Here is a 21,886-nt window from a genome sequence, read left to right as displayed (position 1 = left end):
TGGGGTTGTTGGGGTCTTGCTGGAAGCACTTCATGTTAAACTTCATGTATCTCACTTCCTGAGCAGGAATGCAGGAATGCAGGAATGCAGGGATGCAGGGATACAGGGATGGGTCAGTTTCTTACCAGGAAGCTCTGGCTCGTGGGTCTCTGCTCGCTTCTGTGGTTGTGCAGAGAGTCACAGCCACAGGGCTCTGGGCTGTCGCTCCCAATCCATCAGCCAGAGTGGTGCTGGCGCTGACCAGGTGCCTTCTCCTGGCTCTGCCTCCAGCCAAATCTCTGTGGCTGGATGAGGGCTCAGCTCTTGCCAAGTCATTTCCTCTTCCTTAGTTATCTCTAGGTCCAAATAGAATGTCTCCATTATATCCTATAATATCCCAGTGCAGTAGTTGGAGCGGAGCATCCGTCTGTGCAGCATCCTGGCTGTGCCTGCTGGAGCAAAGATCGAATTCACCAGCCCCCCAGATCTGATCCTCTGGGGAAGAACTGCCAATTGTGGTCAGGTTTTGCATGGAAATTCAGGTCAGGGTTTGTAGATGCATTTCTTGGAGTGCAGGGTGGGAAGGCGCTGCCCATGATCCTGCAGCCTCAGCCCAGCTCCAGTGTAATCACACTGGATCATCCTTTGTGGAGTGGGATCGATTGAGTCTGTCAATCACTGTCTGTCTGTCACTGAACTGTCTCCATCCTGCCTTAACCCTCTCCCTACAATCCTCCCTGCTGCCAGGGAGCTGGGAAAACCTACATTTGCAGCAGGAGATTCTGCCCAGAGCCAGGGCAAAGCCTGGAAATCCCCCCGCGGGAGATGGTTTCTGGGCAGCAACACAAAAATCAATCACTGGCTGTTGTGTCCAGAAGGGATCTTGGCCCAGCATGTCCATCTGTCCATCCAGTGAATGCCCAGCAATACATTTCAGTGTGTGGTTTCCATGCTGTGCCGCTTTCCTGGGTCACAGGTCCAGGAACAGCACTTCATCTTCAGTGGGAACCCTCGGAGCCATAAATCTGCACTAAGCGGCCGCAGCTGCCCAGCGATGGGTGACTTGTATTTATTGGGCTGATCTGGGTGACTTTCTCTGACCTTCTGCACATTTCTCCTGGAATAAGGATCTGTACAAACACCCTCCTGGGAGGATGCTCAGGAGGCTGTTCCCTAAGACCTTCCTTATCCAGGTTAACAGAATCCAGCATGAATACACATTAACTACTCCAGAGCATTTCTGTTTTCTCCTATTGTTTGTGTATTAAGGAATATTTTCTCCCAGTGTTTGTGTATTCAGGAATATCAAAGCCCTCTGAGGTTGTTTTTCCTTTAAACAGCAGTAAGAAGCCTCCACTGAAGATCAAAGCAACGGTTCTGGCATATCTCAAAACCTCTCCTCTCTCTCCCTGCGGAGGAGATGCAGGTGTTGGAGAGAATATTCATGCTGTGATACTCCATGTTTAACCCTTCCCAAGGGATTGCAGAGGCTCCAGGGCTGGCTGTGAGGAGCTGCTTGTCCTCCCTGGGCTAGTGGATTATTGTGCTGCCCAGGATGAGGGATATCTGCTGAGTTTCTTCCCAAAACAAGGCACGCTGGCAGCTGGAAATACACCATCCCAGATCCTGGGGGCTCCAACCAGACAGTTTCCAACTCCCAAATTGTGCCTTGTGCTACCAGCCCAGCAACCTTTCCACTCTCATGTGAGAAACTCAGCTGCTGCTGCTGCTTTAATTTCCACAAGAAAATCATTCCTCTCAAGGCAGCAGCCTGGGCAGAGATCAATAGATATCCTGCAGGATTGGCTGGGAAATAAAACCAGGTGGAAAACAGCCCTTTGTATGAGATGGTTGCTGGTGGCTCTGAGGGTGTCCCATGGGTACGAGGGGTGCTGAGCTGGGGACCCAAATCACAGCACCTGGACCCTCTGCCTCCTCCAAGGCTCCCTGTCCAGGCTGGGCTTTGCCCCTGGGATCAACATCCAGCAAATCACTCCATGCTGGGAAGACTTGGCAGCCAAATCCCTTTGCAGCCAAATCCCTTTGCAGCTGAGCGTCGCTCGTGCTGTCACTTGGACAGGACTTGATGACAGTATTGATCCCTGAGCTTGTTAAACAAGCGCCGTGGCTGGAAAAGGTGTCTCTGCTCCCTCCCATGGGAGCACAACGTGTGCTGCTGCAACATCCTGATCCCAACGGAGATTTTGGGAAGTTCAGACTTGCCAAGGCTTTTGCTGTGGATTCGTATGGAAAAGGGAGCACGTACAGCAGGGAGACAGGTCCCCATGAACCTGCACAGTCCTGTCCCTGGTGCCAGCACTGGGAAGTGACCTCAGGCCCTGACCATGGCAGGTCTGGTGGGGCAGAGGATGATCAATATTATTGATCTCCTTTCTTGTGAGAGGAACCTTTGGCCTGGGATGACATCTGGAAAGAATAACAGATTCCCAGAATGGTTTGGGTTGGAAGGGATCTTAAAGCTCATCCAGTTCCACCTCCTTGGGCAGGGACACCTTCCACTATCCCACTATGTTCCAAGCCCCATCCTGCCTGGCCTTGGACACTTCCAGGGATGGGGCAGCCACAGCTTTTCCAGGCAAAGCAGGGGCAGAGCATCATTCCCAGGGCGTGGGAAAGGAGCACTCTAAAAATCAGAGAGAAGAGAAATAATAACAAATGGACCCCAAAGACCCACCGTGTGCTGCCAGGGAGTCCCTGGGTGGGGTAATGACCTGTGGCTGGTCACCACTACTTGGAAAGACCAGGAGGTTATTAATTCCATTGACCCAGCTCCAGGCCAGCCCTGGCATCCCTGGTGAGCAGTGTCACGGTGAGCTGGTGCTCCTGTCCCCACCCAAGCAGCCTTTCTGTGGATCCGCGTGCGATGCTCTGGCTGGGGAGGGACAGGGGAGCCGCCAGCTGAAATCTGCCTCCGTGTGTTGGCAGAACAGGGAGATATTCTTGGAGTCAGGCTGGGGAGCCAGCAGACACCTGCCGGGCTGGGCTTTTCTTTCCCAGTGTAAAATTTCCATTTGGAAGCTGCTGCGGAGTGAGATAAGAGCGGGATGATGCTTCTCTGCTTCAGAGTGGAGCCGCCCACCTCTCCACGGGAGAAATGCTTCCAGGGTTCTCTGCCGGCTGGGAATGCGGTCGCCTGCCTGGACATCGCCGTTGGCTGGGAGTTAATTACTGCAGATCGACCAAAAACCGCTGCTGGAGGCGGCACCTCCTGGGCTGAGCTGAGGGCTGGGAGCTGGGATTTCTTTATATAAAGTCTGGCACGGGGTGGTTGTCCCTGGTCACCGGCTAGAGCTCGGAGGTGACACCCAGTGACATGGGGTGCCGAGTTTGCAGTCAGCAGCACCTCCAGGTATCAATATCCTGCAGGACTTGCTGGGAAATAAGCTGGAAAACAGCCCTTTGTATGAGGTGGTTGCTGGTGGCTTTGAGTGTGTCCGACGGGTGCGAGGGGTGCTGGGCTGGGGACCCAAATCACAGCGCCTGGACCCTCTGCCCCCTCCAGGACTCCCTGTCCGGGCTGGGATTTGCCTGGACGGGAAGCCAGGAGTGGGGCTGCCGGATCCATATGTCCCCAAGCATGGGGTCATTTTGCCGTGCCCACCCCAAATGCCCTCGGAGCTGGTTGTTCTGGGGGTGCAGAGTTGCCCCCCCCGCAGTGTTCCCGTGGAGGGGCAGGGATCGCAGCCGCCCTGTCACACCCCTTCCCCTCCGGCTGGCGGCTGGCACAGCCCGGGCACCGCAGCAGCCTACGGCCGTGGGGATGGGGAGGGGAGAGGCTCTATTTTAATACACCGCTGTGGGTTGGTGACCTAGAAAAGCAGCTCCGAGAGCAAGAGTGTGAAGTCCAACCTCCCCCGCTGCGAGCGGGGCTGCCGAGCACAGGGTGACCTAAATAAAGCCATGCAAGAGGTGTCGGGGGGTGCTGCTCCCCCAGTCCTGGGGTGACAGCTCAGGACCCTCCCATGTGCACCCCAGTGCCATCACCCTGGGCTTCCGAGGGATGAGAGATGGATAAATGAATAAATCCCTGTGTTTGTGAGGAGGCAGCGGGTGGGATGAAGGAGGTCCCTCCAACCATCTCTGCGGGTCCCTCATGGTGCTGGAGGGCGTCACCAGTGACAACTGGTATTGAATATATATCAGCAACGGTGTAGCACAGATGATTCTCTACATTCACAGGTAGGAGAGAAGATAAAGCTCCTTCCTCCCCTCTTTTTAATGTGCTGTCGGAAATCATTTCAATTATTTAAGGCTCACAGGTACGTGCTCTCCGCAGCCTCCAAAATGAAACGACACCCAGTTCTCCTCAGCTGGAACCCGTAAGTTTGTGAAATGCCGTGTTCAGCTGAGTGGAAGGCATGCCAATTAATTAAATCAGTAAATAAGTTATACTAATCCCATTAACAAAAGAGGAGCTGCAGATTAAATCTTTTATGGCACTTACTGCAAAATTAATGCAGGTAGTCTTTTAGGAAATATATTCTTCCCCTCACCTCGCCAAGGATAATAGTGCAGTTATATAGGACAGAACGTTATCAGGAATGAGAAATGAATGTAAAACTAGCACATATCTTATTAAAAGAGTGTAATGAGCTGCCGACATGAGTGTGCTGAGCTCGGGGCTCTGCGGCGCTGCTGGGACCCTGCTGGGCCAGATCCTGCCTGTGCCACCACAGGAATGGGACATGGGGGATCTCCCGAGGGATTTGGGATCCCTGTGGGATTTTCTGTCTCCGGAGTGAGGAGGGAAGTGGGCTGAGGAGGGGGGTTTTCACCTGGGATGGGTGAGAGTGGGTTGGGACCCTAAAGCCCCCTTGCTGCGGATGCTTTTTGGTATCTCTGGCAGGGATGGGACCAGAGGGCTGACACACTGTGGGTGGTTAAAAATGTCCTGGCATCCTCACAAGGTGCTGTTCCTCCTCCACCCCTTCACCAGCCCTTGGAGCAGCTGTTTTCCCTGTGACATCCCAGCACCTGAATCAAGTGACAAGGGGGAAAATTTCCTTTTCTTTCCTTTTCTCTTCCATGTCTTTTTTTTAAATCCAGCACTTCAACGGGAGGGATTAATCAAGGCTGTCTCCTCTGGTTTGTGCCTTGTTTGTTATTTTCAGAGCTGGCAGGAGGGTGAGCTGGAGGGGCTCAAGGTGTTAATGAAATGATGTGGATCCGGCTGCATCCCGGCAGGTGCTGAGGGAGAGTCTGAGGGATGGTTTTCTGCTGCTCCAGCCAAAATATTGGCTTGGGGTTTTCTCTCCTTGAAAAAGTAGGTCCCCAACCTCCCTGGATTCAGCTGCCAGGCTCTGTCCTGCTGCTCGGAAAGCTCAGGCTGGTGCCCATCATCCCTTCTCCATCCTCCTCTCCTTCTTTTCTCCTCCACCTCTTTTCCAAAGCATAATCCCCAGCAAGGAGCTGCCCTGGGCAGCGGTTTATGGATTTTGGGTGGTGGGTGGTGAGTCCTTTCCCATCTCTTTCACATGTCAAATAACTAAGTCACCCTAAATCCCTTGGGTGGGGTGTGATGAGCCGCACGTGCTGAGTTACGGTGCAGCCACACGATTCCTGCTGTCTCATCCCAGGATGCTCCTGGGGGCATCCATTGGGATCTGTGGCCAGGCCAGCTTGGGGTGGAGCAGCTCAGCTTTAAGTGATTTACAGGAGTGGAAAAATGCTCCCCTGGGCATTCAAGCTGCCATAAATCCTTTTAATTTAACTCCATGCACCCGTGCTTGGAGCTGTGTGGGGAGGGCCTGACGTGCTCCTGATTTATTTTCCCCTGTATCAGAGTCAGCTGTTATTCAGAGTTTTTGTGTGCTTGAGCTCTGAGAGTTTATAGATTTCCACTGGACCACTTTTAATCTTAATTAAAAACGTAGAGGAAGAATTGTTTTATAAAGCTCATATTCCTTTTTCCATTGGACTGCCCGACTCTGCAGGTATCAGAGGGATAATCCGGGCCTGGCACTGGCTCATTGCTCCCTGTCTCCTGTCCTGTGCTCCAATTAGATGTGACTAATTGTGCTGTAAATGAGGGGAGAGGTTTCCTCCCAGAGCATCTGATCAGAGGTGCAGGGTTGGCAATGCTGAGTCAGCAGTACTTGTGTTTCATTGCCAGTGCCGCCCTGGGGGGATTGCTCCCTTCCCAGCCTTGTCCCTGGCTCCATCCTTGGCTCCATCTCAGCTCCATCCCCCGCCTCATCTGTGATGCCATCCCCAGCTCCATCCTTGGCTCAATCCTTGGCTCCATCCCTGAATTCATTCCCAGCCTCATCCACATCTCTGTCTCCAGATCCATCCTTGGCTCCATCCCCAGCCTCGTCCATGTCTCCATCCCCGGCTCCATCCTTGGCTCAACCCTTGGCTCCCTCCCCAGCTCCATCATCTACTCCATCCCCAGCACTGGCTGAATCCAAGCACAGGAGTCAGCTGGAGGTGAGGCAGAGCCTCCAGGTCTGCAGCGGGTGCTGATTTGACCCCCAGGGCTGTCTGTAGCCATGAACTTGGTTTTATTCCTCAGTTATTCCTGCTGAAATCAGCTGCCAATGGGGATAAACCCAAGACTGTTGGTACCATGGCATGGAGCTGCATCCGGTCTGAGCTCCAACCTGGACAGGGAAATGCTGCACTGCCCAGATAACTTCCAGGATTTTTGCCTCTGCACTTAACTTGAGCATGCAGGTAGGATCTGCTGGTCCATGTGCTCCATCCAAGTCCAGTCAGGATGGCTCTGGGGTCAAACAGAGAGGGTAACCCCATGCTCAGTCAGATCCCAAGGGAAACACAGCAATTCCTGGAGAACCAGAGGGCTGGTGAGCATAAAAATAAACCAGGGAGGAAATAAATAAATAACCCCTCCTGCTTTGATCTGCTGCAGGATCTGCCAGACTGCCAAAATGGATTTCTAATTCCACAAAAAAATCAAACTGGTTCTTTTATTTTAGAAGAGGGGCTATAAAAAGGAGTGTGGAAGTGCCAGGTATTCAGAACAGAGAATGGCAGGTGTTGCTTTTTTCCTTTCTGGAAAGCCAGTTTTAGATCTGATTTTCAAATTTCTGCTGCTTTTTATGAATCTCTGAGGAAGGTGTCAAGACAGATCAGCTTGAAAGTCCTGTGCTTCTCTCTCCAGCTATTTTGCATAAGCGAGGAATTCTTTTGCTAAATAAAAACACAGAGTTGGGCCTGGAAGGGAAGGAGGTGTCCATCAAGCATTTACATGATGCCAATCAACACTCAGCCTTGAGTGGTGGAATACTTTCCTTGCTGAAGGCAAGAACATGCTCCATCCTTCAAGGATTTCTGTCTCTTTAGGGATTTCTTTTTAAATCCCCCAAAAAGTAGGGTTTTCATGAGAGGCTTACGTGCAGCTGGGTAAAAATCATTTATATAAAAGCGGGGAAATCCAGCTGGAGGAATGAGGAATTTTCCTTCCTCTGAAGTCTGGACTGGAGGTAGTGTGGGCCCCTCTTGTGCCTGAGGCTCAGAGTGGTCTTTAGGATGATCTTTAGGGCTGCCAGGATTGTGGGATCCCCAGTAACTGGGAACTGCGAGCAACAGGAAGCTCCCACAGCTTTTGGGGAATGCTGCAGCTGTGTGGGATCTTAAAGTTCATCCCATTCCACCCCCTGCCATAGGCAGGGACACATTTCACTATCCCATGTTGCTCCAAGCCCTGTCCAACCTGGCCTTGGACACTTGCAGGGATAGGACAGCCACAGGTGCTCTGGGCAATCTGTGCCAGGGCCTCACCACCCTCACAGGGGAGAATTTCTTCCCAATATCCCATCTAATCTTGCCCCCTGGCAGTGGGAAGCCATTCCCCCTTATCCTATCACTCCATCCCTTGTCCAAAGTCCCTCTCCAGCTCTCCTGGAGCCTCTTTAAGCACTGGAGGGGCTCTCAGGTCTCCCTGGAGCCTTCTCTTCTCCAGATGAACACCCCTAGCTCTCCCAGCCTAGCCCCAAAGCAGAGGGGATCCAGCCCTTGGAGCACCCTTGTGTCTCTCTGGACTTACTCCAGGAGCTCCATGTCCTTCCTGTGCTGAGGTTTCCAGAGCTGGATGCAGCACTGCAGGTTGGGATCTCACCAGAGCAGAGAAGAGGGGGAGAATCCTCTCCCTCGCCCTGCAGTGGTCAAGGCTGGGGAAGGATGGGATGGGATGGGATTTGAGAGGGTATGGAAGAAAAGGGCGAGACAGAGTTGAGGAGCAGGAGGAAGAATGAGAGCGGGATGGAGGAGAGGATGAGCAGAGGGGTCCCACCGCCGCCCCCCTCTCCAGCCGACTGCGGGAGGGGATACCGGGGGGGGCTGGGGGAGGGCGGGGGCGGCTCCCCGGGGCGGGCACGGAGCGGGGCGGCCCCGGCCGTGTCCCCTCCCGTGTCCCCTCCTCGCACCGCCCCGCGCTGCTCCGCAGTGCTGCCGCCGGAGCCGCGCAGCGCCAGCCCGGCCGTGCGCGGGGAGCGGCCCCGGCACCCCGGGACCCTGGCCCAGGTAAGGGGGGGTCGGGGGTTCCCCGCGCTGCAGCCAAGCGTGGGAGCGGGAGAGCGGCAGCGGAGGGGGGTCTCACCGCATCTCCCCCGGGGCGGGCAGGAGGTGCCGGGGGTGCCCCAAGGCTCCGCAGGGACAGGGATCGGGATGCAGATCCAGGGATGCTCGTTCCCCCCAGCCCCGCTCCCGGCCCGCGGAAAGTTGCAGCATCTCGGAGCGGTGCGGTCTGTGGGTGACACCTCCCACCCCGTGGGTGGCCGGTGGCAGAGGCTGGAGCAGGTCCCTCGGTGTGCGTGGGGCTGCATCACCCGTGAGTGCGGGTGGGGGCTCCCTGGGGGTGCGAGTGGTGGCATTGCCCGTGGGTGCGGGTGCAGGGGGGCTCTGGGTGCTGCTGCTGGTTTTCCCGGTGTGTGGACAACTTTGAAGTGTGTTGAGCATTTGGGGGGGTTCAAGCCCTCAGAATTGGCTCTTGTCCCTGTCCCCGGAGTGTGCCCAGTAGGAGCTGCGGTGGCACCAAGGGCTGAGCCCCTTCCGAGGCACCTGAGAGCTGCGGGATGCAGAGAACGACCTGTCCCTGCTGTGGGGCACTTGGGGTACTCTGCTCCCTGCTGGGGCTCTGGAAGAGCATCACTGCCCAGCTCAGGGCTGGTCCAAGGGCTTTGGCAGGTGCCTTCGCTGCTCCTTTCCCACGATGGACAAAAGTGGTGCAAAAGGCATTAAAAACCTTTCTGGAGTAGCCTGGAACCTCCGGGAGGCAAAACCAGCCACCTCGGAAATTAGGCTGAGGCTGCTGGATGCTGCCGCTCCCAGGGACGGGCTCCTTCAGGAAAGGGACCTGATTATTTCTCTTGCTGCTGTCCTTCTAATAATTCTGGTTTCAGGTATAAGCTGGAGCAGCAATTTTTCTTTGTGCGATTAACACTCCTTCATTTCACTACTAAAAAAGCTTTGAGCTAGGTGGCTGCCCCGGCCATGGCTCTGCTTTGGGCTCGGGCCATGCCACATTCCTCCCGGCATCCTGGAAGTGTGTGTGAATCAGTCTTATCCCCCCCTTCCCATAAGGCTGCAAGAAAAAAAGATAATACAGGGCTTCAAAACATGGACAGTTGGCTCCAGGGATGCAGAGCTGATAACAGATGAACCATTTGCTTTAATTACTGGTATCAAAAGCCCAGGCTGCAGCTTAGCCTGAAAATAAATATTGTTAATGTTGTGACACTGGGCTTTATTTGATGATGCATCATTCATCCGGCAGGGACTGAACGAGCTGCTCGCTGCTGCTGGAGGGCTGACTCAGGAGATCTGCTTCAGGGGTTCCGTGGGCATCAGCCTGGGGATGTAGAGCCTTGGGGCTGGGAATTGCTGTAGCCTCCCGTGGGCACTTTGCTGGGATCCCCCGGGAGGGCAGCGCTGGGTGGGCGCTGCTCGCCCGCAGCAGCCCCGCAGGCTCCGGCGGCGCTGAGCCATCGCCAGGCGATGCGGTGGGAGCCGTTCGCCACCTGCAGGGTGGGCTTCCCGGGACACCCCACGCCCACCAACCCTGCTCAGAGCACCCCACCTGGGTGCAAACCCCGTGCCCAGCTCGCCGCTGCCTCCAGCCCACCCCTCTGCTTCCTCCTCCTTCGCAGACTTGCCTTGGCGCTGCCCTGGCTCCGCAGGAGAGCCAAAAAACGTGCCGAATGGGGGAAAAGCCCGTTTGTCGTGTGGAGCACCCTTTGCAGCGAGGGTGAAACCCAGGAGCCCATTGCAGGACTCTGCTGCGCCTCCGTGGCCGCGTGGTACGTGTGTGCTGCTGTTAAACATTCCCTGGCTGGGGAAAGGCGAGGGGAGGAAAACTGCTGAGGGAGGGTGAGGGGGCTCACAGCTCCCGAGCCCCTTTTTGTGCTTAAGTTTTTAGGGGCTTTCTCTGGGAGATGAAAACGAGATGGCCCCCCCTGTGCCCCGCGCGTCCCGGGGGCTGTGCTGGCAGCGGTGACCCTTTGCCAGCTCGCTGGTGGCCCTGGCTCAGTGCCCTCCTCCTGCCCACAGCCCGGTGACGATGTCACTGCAGTCGCTGCCAATTAGTGATAACGGTAATGAATCGCTCCAGGTGGTCCCAGCAGAGCACTCAAGGTCTAGGAAGGGAGGAGGGCTCTGCTCCCCAAGGCCGGGCTGATTAATTCCCACGTCCTCGTTAAGCTGGGGAGTGGCCGGGGGTGAGGATGGGATGGTTTATAAGGTTCACGTGTTAGAAGCAGCATTTCCTTTCTCCGGCCCCGGGAGGTGAGGATGGACTCTCTGCTTTGGACCTGGTGTGCTGGTGATGGGGAGCAGGTCTGGCTACATGAGACCAGATATTGAGGGTGTGTGGGGAGGGAGAGGGGTTGTGCTTGGTAACTGGGCAAACTGGGAGCCCAGGGTGGTGCAAAGGTTGAGCTGGGTGGCCCCGTGCTCCTCTCTGCTGGTGGCTGGGCTGCCCATGGCCCTTGGGGAGGGGCTGTGGTGCTGGGGGATCCCCTCCACACCACTGGGACCCCTCTACACAGGTCTGGTGTGGGAGGCCTGGCTCTGGGTGGCTCCTCTGCCCCAGCCTGGCATCCCATGAGGAGGGTGGGGCTACACCCCTGAGCATCCCCCAGCCAGGGTCATGCTCTGGGGGTGCCACCACTGCTACTGTCCTGTGGTGTGACACTGTGGCCCTCAAGCACCCCTGGGGCATCTCGTGGGGACTGTCATCACCTTTGGGAAACCTTCCCTGGCAGCGAACAGGACCTGCCACTTCCAAGCACACCTGGTTGGTACTTCCCAGCCTTCTCCCCATTGTTAAACTTCTTGCAGCTGCTCTTGGTGCATGGGGGTCCCTGCACCAACATCCCTGGTGAGGCTGGTCCATCCTGGTGGCTCTGGCCATGCTCCCTGTCCCAGGCATCGAGGGTGTGATCCGTGTGCTGGAGCCATGCAGGGATTTATCTGTTGCTAAGCAGCTTTGGAGCAGCTCTGTGTGGCACAAGGAGCGATGGCAGCACCAGGTGGGCTCAGGCATCTCTGGGACCCCCAGCTCCGACAGCCATGGGGAAGTCAGATAAACCCAGGAATGATGTATTTTTTTTTTTACTATTGTCTTTCCTATAATTAATCAAGAGGAGTAAATCCCTCTGACAGTATCATAACAGTGTTTGGTTTGTGAAGGAGCTGCTGGAGGAAATGTCAATGTGCTGCTTAAATAAAATTGACTGTGTGATGCTGCTTGGCTGCCTTGGGATGGAGCTTTGTCTGGAGGATGACGGGGAGCTGGGAATTAAGGGGGAGGGGAAAGAAGGCATTTCTCAGCACCTTGTGGGAATTTAAAGGCAGCACAGACATTGCCTTAAGGAGGGCTCCCAGGTGCTGTGGTGTGGATTTAGCTGGAGGGCAGGGGAGGCAGGAGCAGCCCCGGGGGCTCCTGTGTGTTCAATGGGGCAATGCAGTGTGCCAGGTTGTGGTGGTGCCATCCTGGCGTGCCACGGGGCTGGGGGTGGGTGGGTGCTGCTGGGTAGGCTTGCAGGAGTGGTTGTGGTATTGGGGTGCTGTGGAATGGCCAAGATTTCCATTGCTTTGTGTTTCCTGTCTGTGGGTCACTCACCTGGGAAAGTGGTCATCACATTTAGCTTTAATTATTCAGTTAAAGCTGGCTCAGGAATTGCAGGGCTGTTGTTCCCTGCAAGGGTTTGGTGTGATGACCCCAGGTCTACAATCTGCTGGTTCTGGGTCTTTCCCAAAGCTGGATTCCCAGGACTCCTTGCCCTCGCTTTGCCATGGGGTGGTTGAGGGGGTTCAGTGTCCAGGGTCTGATCCCACCTCGTGGCATTACTGGGCTATTGGAGGATGCAGGTCCTTGTGGGAGCACTGGCAGTGTGTGCTGCCATGCCAGTGTGTCACCTCATGCTTCATGTGGGACTGTCCTGCTGTCCCATGCCCCAGTCCTGGTCTAGATGTCCAGGGGAGCTCCAGGCCAAGCAGCTTCTGTGCCGGTGAGCTCTGCCTCCCTCCATTCTGTTTTGAAAGAAAAGCCTCCAAAGTGGGCTGTTCCATAGTGCAGATGCCCAATTTTGCCTGAACTTCCTAAACCAATTTGCATGTGAGATGAGCCAAATGATGGAATGTCAGGATTTGAAGGAGTTTCGGTGTGTGGAACCCTATGGGGCTGGGCTGCCCTCCTGGCCCCCCATGTGATCTGCTGATTCTCTTGCAGTGTTACACAGCAGTTCCAGCAGATATTTTGGGGCTATTTCCACCTTTTTTCTTGCCCTCCTGCAGGTAAATCCAGCAGTACCAAATCCCACCCGACACTGGAGGACAGTGAGCACCCGCTGCCTGTTTGGGCAGCTCTGTGGCCCCTATAGCCATGGGAATGCCATGCCATGGGTCCCCTGTGCTGTAGAGAATGGTGTGGGGTGTGCGTGGCACCTGCACTGGGCAACCCCCTTTTCTTGGGAAAGGAAAAGCCTGGATGTTGAGAGATGCTCAGGGCAGAGCTGGACATGGGGTGCAGCATCTGTGCCCAGTGTCTGGTGAGGACTTAGGGGTCCCCTGTGGTTTGCAGACCTTTCTGAGTGCCAGGTGTGGGCTCTGGAGCTGGACAAGGCAGGAACTGGCCCTGATGGAGTTGTGAGATGGCAGTGAACATCCTCCTGAGCTGGGAGAGATTTCCTGCCAAACACAGTATGTGGGGACGCTGAGTGATGAGGAGACGGTTCCGTCCTGGCGCATCCCGGCTCCTGCATTTGCTCCTCCCCTGCTCATCTGGGGGGTCCCAGTGGGTACTTGTCACCCCAAAATAGTTCCTCTTCTCCCTGGGAAAGAGACTGGGGAGCCCCATCAGGTGAACCCATCCTCATATCCTATTATTCCGTCCCCATCCGCGGAGCGTAAATCCACTCCCATGCCAGTGTGCAAACCCCACCAGCCCTCCAGAGGATCACGTTGGGATCCATTCAAGTTCAAAGCCTCCTGTTCGGTGATGACACACAGGAATAATCTCCCACTTGGCAGCGGAGCAGCAGTTTGGGTTGGTTGGTTGGGGTCTGGCTGCTGCCGACGCTCCGTCTGCGAGTGTGTTCCGAGTGAATGGACGAGCCCTAAAACCTGCTCCTTTCAGACCAGATTAATCACATTAGGCTTTGTCAATGCAAAAATTACCTCATCATTGGCACTGGCAGGTGGTGGAGAGCAGCAGACTTATTCAATATTTAAGAAAGCTGCATTGCAGAGCTGAGAAGGCTGGAGAAATAGGTTGCCTGTGTCAGTGTCTTTGCTGGTGGAGACAATCTCTGCAGGCATCGAGTGTGGACTGTTGAGCTCATCGTAAAAACCTGATCGTTGCACTGGGAGCCTGTGAAATACTGAATTGTCTGTTTTCTACCCTGGGTTGTTATTTCCAGGTGGCTGAAGGGGTGAGTTCGGGCAGCTGTGGGAAGGTCTCTCTTTTCAGGTGCCCAGTTTGTGGGTGGCTTTGGGTCCTGCCCGGGGAAGCAGCAGCTCCGTGTCCTTCCTGGTACCATGGGGTGGGATGGGCTCATGCCATGGGGCTCCTGCTGCCTTTCCCTGCCTGCCCAGGAATGCTGGTCACTGATGCTGCGTCTGCCAGGTTTTGGGTGCTGGAGAAGCGCCCACGAGTTGGCACCTCCTGGCTCGGAGCGAGTGGCGATGACGGGAGAGGCCGAGGGATCCACGGAAGGCGTTCAATCCCATTTTATCAGGGCATGATCACATTCATGGGCTCCGTCACACAGAAGTAATGGAGCGGTGTGATTGGAGTCATGTGGCCCTTCCTTAAGGCCAGAAATTAAGACCTCACTGCTATTCCTGGCTCTGCCCTGGACACGTTGGCACTGGCGGGAGCTGCCGCCTCCTTCCAGCATCCACTGGAGAACCTCGAGCAGCTGGAGACCTGCTCACATCCCTGCTCATCTCAGACCAGGGGGAGCAAGCCTGGGACCCTCTGGGGTCAGCCAAACCCTGGAAGGTCTTGGCCACCTCTTAGGTTGGGATGTTTCCATTTCATTAACTAAATGCTGCTGTGTCCCATCGATCACCACTTGGATAGGCCACGTCCTTTGGCTTGGGAGCAAGGATTTGGTGTGGGGGGGGAAAAGCCACTGTAAGCTGTTATTTTGTTCTCTACCATGTGCTAAAAATGCAGAACCAAGCATTAGGGCAAGTGAGGGTAGTTGCTGGAAGTAATGCAAAGTAGATTTTCCAAATCTATTATTTATAGGCGAAGGAACGGATTGTGAATTCCTTCAGGAACTGTCCCTGAGCTCCACTCCATCCGCAACAAAGCGAAACACTCGTGGCCTCTCTATTATTAGCAGAAAGTTCTAGTTGGGGGAAGAAGTTTTCCTCCCCAGTGCTGAGTGCTGGTGGTCACTTTATCCTCTTTGCTAGGAAAAAACCAGGGATTTTCTGCTTATTTTCCCCTGTTGCAGGGCTGGGCTGGACACTCCTGCTCCATGTGACCTTAGGCAGGTCCCTTATCCACTCACATCTCCACAAAAATGGGTGGTGCCCTTCCTCCCAGAGCACCCTATTAAATGTGTGCCCACCCCACAAAACCCCCAGGCTGTGCTGGAACCCTTCATTCCCAGTGGGAATTTGCTGCTGCACTGCGGATTGTGGAGGTGGCAATGGGGACTTAAATGAACAATTTGCTTATTTAACTGACCTTGTTAATCAGAGCCTTCTGGTTTGGCACAGGAATAGGCACTGTGTGAAACCAGCGGAGCACTAATTACCCACGTGCTTCACTTCTCCTTTTTTTCCAAAAATATTTTCATGTATATGTAAGTTTTCAGTGAAGCCAAGGTGAGCCTCAAATCTCTGACTCCTCAGAGATAACTGCAGTGCAAGAAGAGGATGACGGAAATTATGTTTTTTCCTCCTTTTGGGGAAAGTTTTATGGTTTTCGTGGCTTGGAGTTTGTGATTTCAGCAGGGCAAGTTTATAACCTCTTGTTTTCCCTCTTCTCCTTGGGAAAACCTCCCCAGTGCCTCTGCTGGAGTTTTTCTGGAGTTGCTTCATGCCCTGCAAAGGTGCATTTACCCATTTGGGCTGAATTCTGGTGCTGCTGGGCTGCACCGGCACCTCTGGGATGCTGGGGTTGGTGCTGGGGGTCCCTCCCAGGCAGGGAGGAATCCACAGCAACATCATCCCAGGGCAGCAGGGTGGGGAGATGAGGTTCTCCCAGCCTCTGGGCCATTCATCATCCACAACCAGGCTCTGCAGAGGGTTTTAGGGGTTATTTTGTGTGTATTTTTAGTTCTTCTGCAGGCAGAGGAAGCAATTCGAATGCAGGTGCTGTGAGTGGTGCAGGTGGGAGGCTGTTGCTGGGGTGTCTCTGCAGGTCCCCCATCCATGGAGGAGATGGGTGGGGGGAAACCTGGGGGTGGGAAGCAGCTGAGCTAAAAAAATTGCCTCAATCAGCAGGAAGCCCTAAGGAAGGAGAGGTTTTATCCAGAGCCTTGTGCTTCGGTCAGTGCTGCAGCAAAGCCCTTCCTGGAGGGATTGTTTGTGCTTTCATTCCCACCTTAAGGGCTGTAAAGGGAGGCTCAGCCTGAGCTTCTCCCTTTGCAAGTGGTGTCTTTTGGGTGATGCCACCCCTGGACACACCAGCTGCCCTTGGGGACCATCCTGGGAGTCGTCCAGGTGGAACAGTGACTGGCAGTGTCATCATCCCTGGCACCGTGCAGGGGTGAGGGGCTGTGCAGGGGGATGGATCCTGCCCTGGGCTGGGTTTGGGGGACATTGCTCTGCCCAAGGTGATCACCTTCCGTAAAATCACTGGTTTTCACTCAGAAGAGATGATGGGATGGATGGATCCATCCCCGCTCTGTGAGTGATGCTGGTCACTATCAGTTTGGGCTTTGCTATCCCCATGCAGGGATTAGGGGTGGTGGGTGAAGGGGTAAAACACCTCCAAAATATGGGAATATAAAACACTCAGGCTGTGGATTTGACATCAATTTGTATTTTAATAATAGTATCAGTTCTGCTGAAAGGAGGAGGGTTTGAAGAACCCTTTCTTGACGAACCTCTTGGAGATGAGTGAACAGACCATTGTGTTTGGGTCCTGTTCCCATGTCCTCCCTCAGTGCCTCACATGGATCCATTTAGCAAAACCTTTAGTAAACAAAAATAAAAAAGGAGTTTTGTTCAAGAGGGAAGGTGGTTTGGGGAAGGACAGCAAGACGTGCTGGGTTTTGGGGAGAAAGTTCTGTGGTTTGTAGATGTTTCTCTGAAATGGAACACCCTCTTCCCTCCCAGCTCTGAAGCCTCATAATTAATGCGAGGTCGGGTATCTCATTAATTACAACTGTGCCGAGCGCGGCTGCGCTGCCTCCTGGGAGGGGGGTGGTGGTAGGATCCTGTGTCTCATGCACAATATCAAGACAGTCACCAAAGTAACGTTCCTGCTCCAAATCCTCTTAATGCCAAACGTAAAGCCTTTCCCGGTATGATTTTGGGGATTTTTCTTGTTTGGTTTTTTTTTTTTCCCCTCCAGCCTGGCTGAAAGCTCTGGGTTACCGTCATTGGCATCGCTGCTGTCTGCAAGTGAGGTGATTGACTTGCCCAGTGTGCCACGTTGGTGCTTTTCATCAGGGCGCTGGTGTCCCTGAAGTCAGTCCCCGAGTGCCCCGGGAGCGGGCGATGACCGACGCCGTGGTGGGCGGCAGCTCCGACCGGTGGATGTGCCCCAGCGACAGGACCATGTCTGTCCGAGCCAGGTGAGAGGAGGGGACTGGGGCTGTGGGAAGGAGGAGAGTCCCCAGGGTGGGAGGTGACACAGGGTCTTCCTCTGGGAATGTCAGGAACTGAGTTTGTGCCAGTTGGATGAGGATGTTTTGCGGTGTTACCCCCCAGACCCCCTGAGCGGGTGATGGGGACAGACCCGTGGGTGGGCATGAACGTGGTGCTGATGAGGAGCCCCATCTGTCTGTCCTGATGTTCTCCAGTGTGGTCACCATGCAGGGAGGTGCTCCATCCATCTCTGTCCTGGCTGGGTGGGTGGTGGCAGCAGCCATGGTTGGGTACAGGTTTTGGGAGCCTGGAGGATGCAGGGGCTGGGCAAAGCTTATGTTTGGAACTGCTCTGGGGAGAGCACCGGCTGTGCCAGGCTGAGCTGCCCTTGTCCCTGCTCTCACCTAATCCTTATTCTCTCTCTTTCTTGTGCCTCCCAGCAGCGAGAAGGAGCAGTAAGTATCTCCCTTACTTTTTTTGTTTTTGTTTTTAACTTATTCCTCTGATGGTTTTGAGAAAATATGAGAAGCCTTGGCTTAGATGCCAAAAAAAAAAAAAAATAAAAATTGAGTTTGGGAAGTGTTGCATGCGGTTTTGATGCATTTAAGGTTCAAGACCATGCAGTTGCATTCAGTCCAGGAAGAAAAATACACAGGAAAGGTCTTTAGATGAGCAGAAAGATGAAGGTGAGGGACATTTGTCTTTTGCATCCTTTGTTGTTCCAGTCTGAGTGGCAGACGTTACCCTGTCACCAGGTTATTGCTGCCTGACACCCAGGCTGGGCAAAAGGATCCTTGGAAATGATGTTAGAAGAGGAAACACTCCCATGTTTGCTGAAATGTTCCCAAAAACCCCACCCACTCCTGCTCCATCACCCCGGTGCTGTGGCTCACTGGCAAACCTGGTGTTCCACAGTGGAGAGGAGGCTGCAAAGTGAACTGTGTTGGCTGAAACGTGGAAATAATGAGAATATTTTTATAAAGGAATTTTTTAATCCATATAAAACAAGCGTTTCCATATGAAACCCTCAAAAAATGGAGATAAGAGCTTCCAACCGGGGTGGGGGGCCATTTGCAGCTAGAAGGGATTTGAGGGGTGGGGTGATATCATAGCCCTGCTTTTGGGTTTGGGGATTGGTGCCTGGCTGTTCCCGCACACATGCATGATCCATGGTATGAATCACACGTGTGGTCCATGGATGAATCCCTGTTCCCACAGGCTCCCCTCCAGCTGGGGTGGCCAAGCCGACCGGCAGCGCAAGGGCGAGGAGCTGACGGATGAGGAGAAGGAGATCATCAACAGGGTCATCGCCCGCGCCGAGAAGATGGAGGAGATGGAGCAGGAGCGCATCGGGTAAGGCAGTGCTGGGGGCACTGGTGGCATTGGAGGTCCAGAGGGACATGGGAGGAAGCTCCTGCTTGGCTGCTTTCCTGAGAAGCAGCTACTGCACTGCAGTGTTTCTCCTGAAAGGAGCCTGCGGGGGATCTTTGGTTCTCAGCCAGGAGGAACCTGTGCGCAGGGGAGGGATCTGCTCCGTGTGCTGCTCCTGGTCTGTGTGCCACGGAGTTTGGGCCAAGGATTTATGGTGTCAGCCGGTTTTTTCAGTCTAAAAGGGATCATTAATAACATGTCATTTCATGAAGCTGCTTGTCCAGGAGCCTGAGCCCCCGTGAGTGTGGGCAAAGTCACGGCTCACCGAGAGGGGCTTTGTCTTGTTTTGGGAAAACAGATGTGGGGCTGGAGTGGTGATGGATCCGTCCCTGTGGTTAGTCTCTTCTGCCACCCTGAAATGAGCTGTCTCTGAGGCCCAGTAGGTCTGAGTGATGCTCAGGGCTGGTACGTGCTGGGACCAGCTCCTGGGGATTCTGGGGTACCCATGACCACTGAAGGGTACTGGGGTCATCCCTGGCACCCATTTAGAGGGTGAGAAGAGCCTGTGTTTCCTTTCCTGCCCCTCTGCCCTTCCTGGGCGAAGGTGTCAGGTGAAATAATGGTAATGAGGTATCAACTTGCTCTGCTGGGGCTGGTTTTCCGGTGGGATCTCCATAATCCCATTTGTCAGGCATCACACCTGTTTTCCTTACAGAGGAACAGTTTCTTCTTGCTGAGCTTAAGCATTTAGCTTTTTTTTTTTTTTCCTTGGAGGGAACATACTCAGGTCCAGGCAGGAATTGTGCCCTCCACTGCTCTGGGAATGCCAAAGCCCATCTTGTAGCTTGGGGAAGCTTTGCTGTCCCTTAATAACACTTAAATATTGAGTGTTTGTGGTACAGCTGTGGTGTGCTCTGGCTGCACCCTGTGGCCTCCGAACTGGTGGATTTATTTACTCACTTGCAGAAATCCTTTGTTAGGAGTGGTCTGTTAACAGCCTGGACAGGTTTTGCCTTGACAGAGGTTGTTCTCACTGCCAGGGCTTGGCATATGCCCCTTGGATGTGCTGGTCCCCCAGGCTCAAGATGCCTCCCCAGCTTGGCATCACCTCACTTTACAACAGGTAGCACTTTCCTCTCCCGGCTTTTTGGCAGAAACCAGGTGAAAGAGGCTGTGAATGGTGGTGATTCATTCCCCAAAAGTGCTTACAAGCAGCGTTTCCCCGGCTTTGCCCATTTGCAGCCCTGTAAGAACTACTCTCAAACGTGATGCTCTTTGGATCAGGCATAAATCATCTTCAGCAGAGAGGGGGGAGAGATTTATTTTGCATCATGCAGCTGTTTGCCAGCCTGCAGAAAGCCTCCCTTTCGCCTTCGTGAGCCGAGGAGGAGGAGGTTTGCTCATTCTCATTCATGAAAAGCCGGGCGGAGGACTGGGAGCCGGGAATGCTGGCGGATGTGCTGCCGCAGCTGATCCCCCCCTGCGTGGAGGCGCAGCGGGAGCCGTGCCAGCCCCTTTGTGTTTGTTGGCTTGCACAACAAGAGCTGTGGGATGTTCAGCTCCAGAAATATGGGACAGCGCCTGGATCAGTCTCGTACGGAATCATCCGTTCAGGAGCTGCTCGGACCTTATCCAGGAGAGCTCCTTATATTACAAAATAATCCGGGTTTGCCAGGCTGGCCTCTGGCAGGGAGGCAGCGGATATGGATGTACCTTGGTCCGACAGGCTGCTCCAGGATGCTGCTCCTGGAAAGCCTGAGTTTCTGGGATTTACTGGTATTTTCTCTTCCTGTAAGGGAGGAAAAAAAAAAAAGACCCATTAAAACTTGTCCAGAGAAGCTGTGGCTGCTCCATCCCTGGAAGTGTTCAAGGCCAGGTTGGAGCAACCTGGTCTAGAGGAAGGTGTCCCTGCCCAAGGCAGGGGGTGGAACTGGATGGGCTCTAAGGTCCCTTCCAACCCAACCATTCTATTGTTCCATGAAAACTCTGGTTAATATAAGGAACAGCTCACGTGGAATGAGCATGCCTTCCAAAGAGGGAATATGTGGTAAATATTTGGAGTTAAGTGGATGTTTTTGAGGGGTTCATTTGAGCTTTACATCTGATACTTGAGCAATCATGAATCCCACAGCTGGTGCTGGCTGCAGATGAACCTCCTTGTGCCTGATGTCTCTCCCAATTTAGTTCCCTCCCTCTCCTTTACCCTCTGTCCCACCAGCCCCTTACCTCAGCCAGGTTGGGAACGAATCGATGCTGCTTGTTGAGATGTTGTTTGTGGAATTGGACTTTGTGTCAAACCCAGCTCAAATTAATCCAGTGAAAGAGTATTTTTAGCTGCAAGGGTGGATAGAGCCCGTGGGATGCATGAGCTGGATGCTGATGAGGATTGTAGGACAGGGACACTTTGTGTGGGGCTTTTTTTGGCTGGATCCTTGTCTCATGGCACAGAGAAGGATAAATAGGAGCTGAAATCATCTTAAACATGACACAGCAAGAGCACGTCCGGCTGGAGTTGATGAAGGACTTTACAACTGCTGGGTGAGGAGGATAATCCTGTGGGCTGGTTGAGGGACACAGGGGCTGAAAGCTGTTGGGCAGAGGGATCAGAGGTCCACAATGGCAGGGATGAATCTGCTGCTGTCCCCTTTCACTCCCTGCTTGACCTGGCTCATGCTCAGGAGGTCCCTGTGCCGGCTCTGGTGATACTCCAGTGATGGTGGTGGTGGTGATGATGCTCCAGCTGCACTCCAGGAGGAGCCTGTTCTTCCCAGCTGGCACAGGAGCACCTGCAGGCACTAATTGACTCCATTATGCATCTATAATTGGGTGCCATCAATAACACACCGAGTCTGCTCTGCTGCCTAATGAGTTCCAGCCTGCTCTTGGCATTGAAGGAAAGATCTCAAACCATCCAAAGTCAGAAATTGATATTTCTGGAGAGTGCCTTGCATGGAGCTGGTTCTCCCAGGGGTGAGGTGACATATGGCTCCTGGATCCCCTCCAAAAGTGCTGTGGCTTAACTGTCTCCCCATGGGTCACAGCCTCTCACCTTTCCTCTGAGAGGACCAGCTCTGGAGCAGGATTGCATTTTAATTTGGCTGCTTATTGCTGGGATGACACATAGATAATGCTGGAGCAGATGGCTGAAATCACAGGGGATTAAGTCATTAACCTTGGTGACCACTCTCTGGGGACCACAGCCTCAGCTCTTCTTCTTTGTGTGCAGACAACATAAAAATAAAATTAGGGGTCAAGGAAGGGCAGGGAGGTTGCTGGAAAC

The 21,886-nt window shown here is 54.0% G+C and overlaps 1 protein-coding gene across 5 annotated transcripts in view; it reads left to right on the top strand.

Moving 5' to 3' along the window:
- The first annotated feature begins 8,396 nt into the window (after positions 1 to 8,396).
- The window catches only part of RPH3A (rabphilin 3A), a 31,723-nt gene continuing 18,233 nt past the window's right edge, over positions 8,397 to 21,886 (top strand). For 2 of the 5 annotated variants that reach the window (XM_032706021.1, XM_032706017.1), the window contains exons 1-5: positions 8,414 to 8,484; positions 10,110 to 10,259; positions 17,000 to 17,222; positions 17,676 to 17,690; positions 18,454 to 18,588. In XM_032706021.1, coding sequence (XP_032561912.1) covers positions 17,146 to 17,222; positions 17,676 to 17,690; positions 18,454 to 18,588 — 227 coding nt within the window. In that variant the 5' untranslated portion in view covers positions 8,414 to 8,484; positions 10,110 to 10,259; positions 17,000 to 17,145. Of the gene's footprint in view, positions 8,485 to 10,109; positions 10,260 to 16,999; positions 17,223 to 17,675; positions 17,691 to 18,453; positions 18,589 to 21,886 lie in introns of all 5 variants that reach the window. The other 3 variants (XM_032706019.1, XM_032706018.1, XM_032706020.1) reach the window with 3 other exon arrangements.

This window comes from Chiroxiphia lanceolata, chromosome 18 (genome assembly GCF_009829145.1).
Source record: "Chiroxiphia lanceolata isolate bChiLan1 chromosome 18, bChiLan1.pri, whole genome shotgun sequence".
Taxonomy (NCBI): Eukaryota; Metazoa; Chordata; class Aves; order Passeriformes; family Pipridae; genus Chiroxiphia; species Chiroxiphia lanceolata.
Note: the sequence above shows the minus strand (reverse complement) of the source record. Positions and strands in the feature narration are given on the sequence as shown.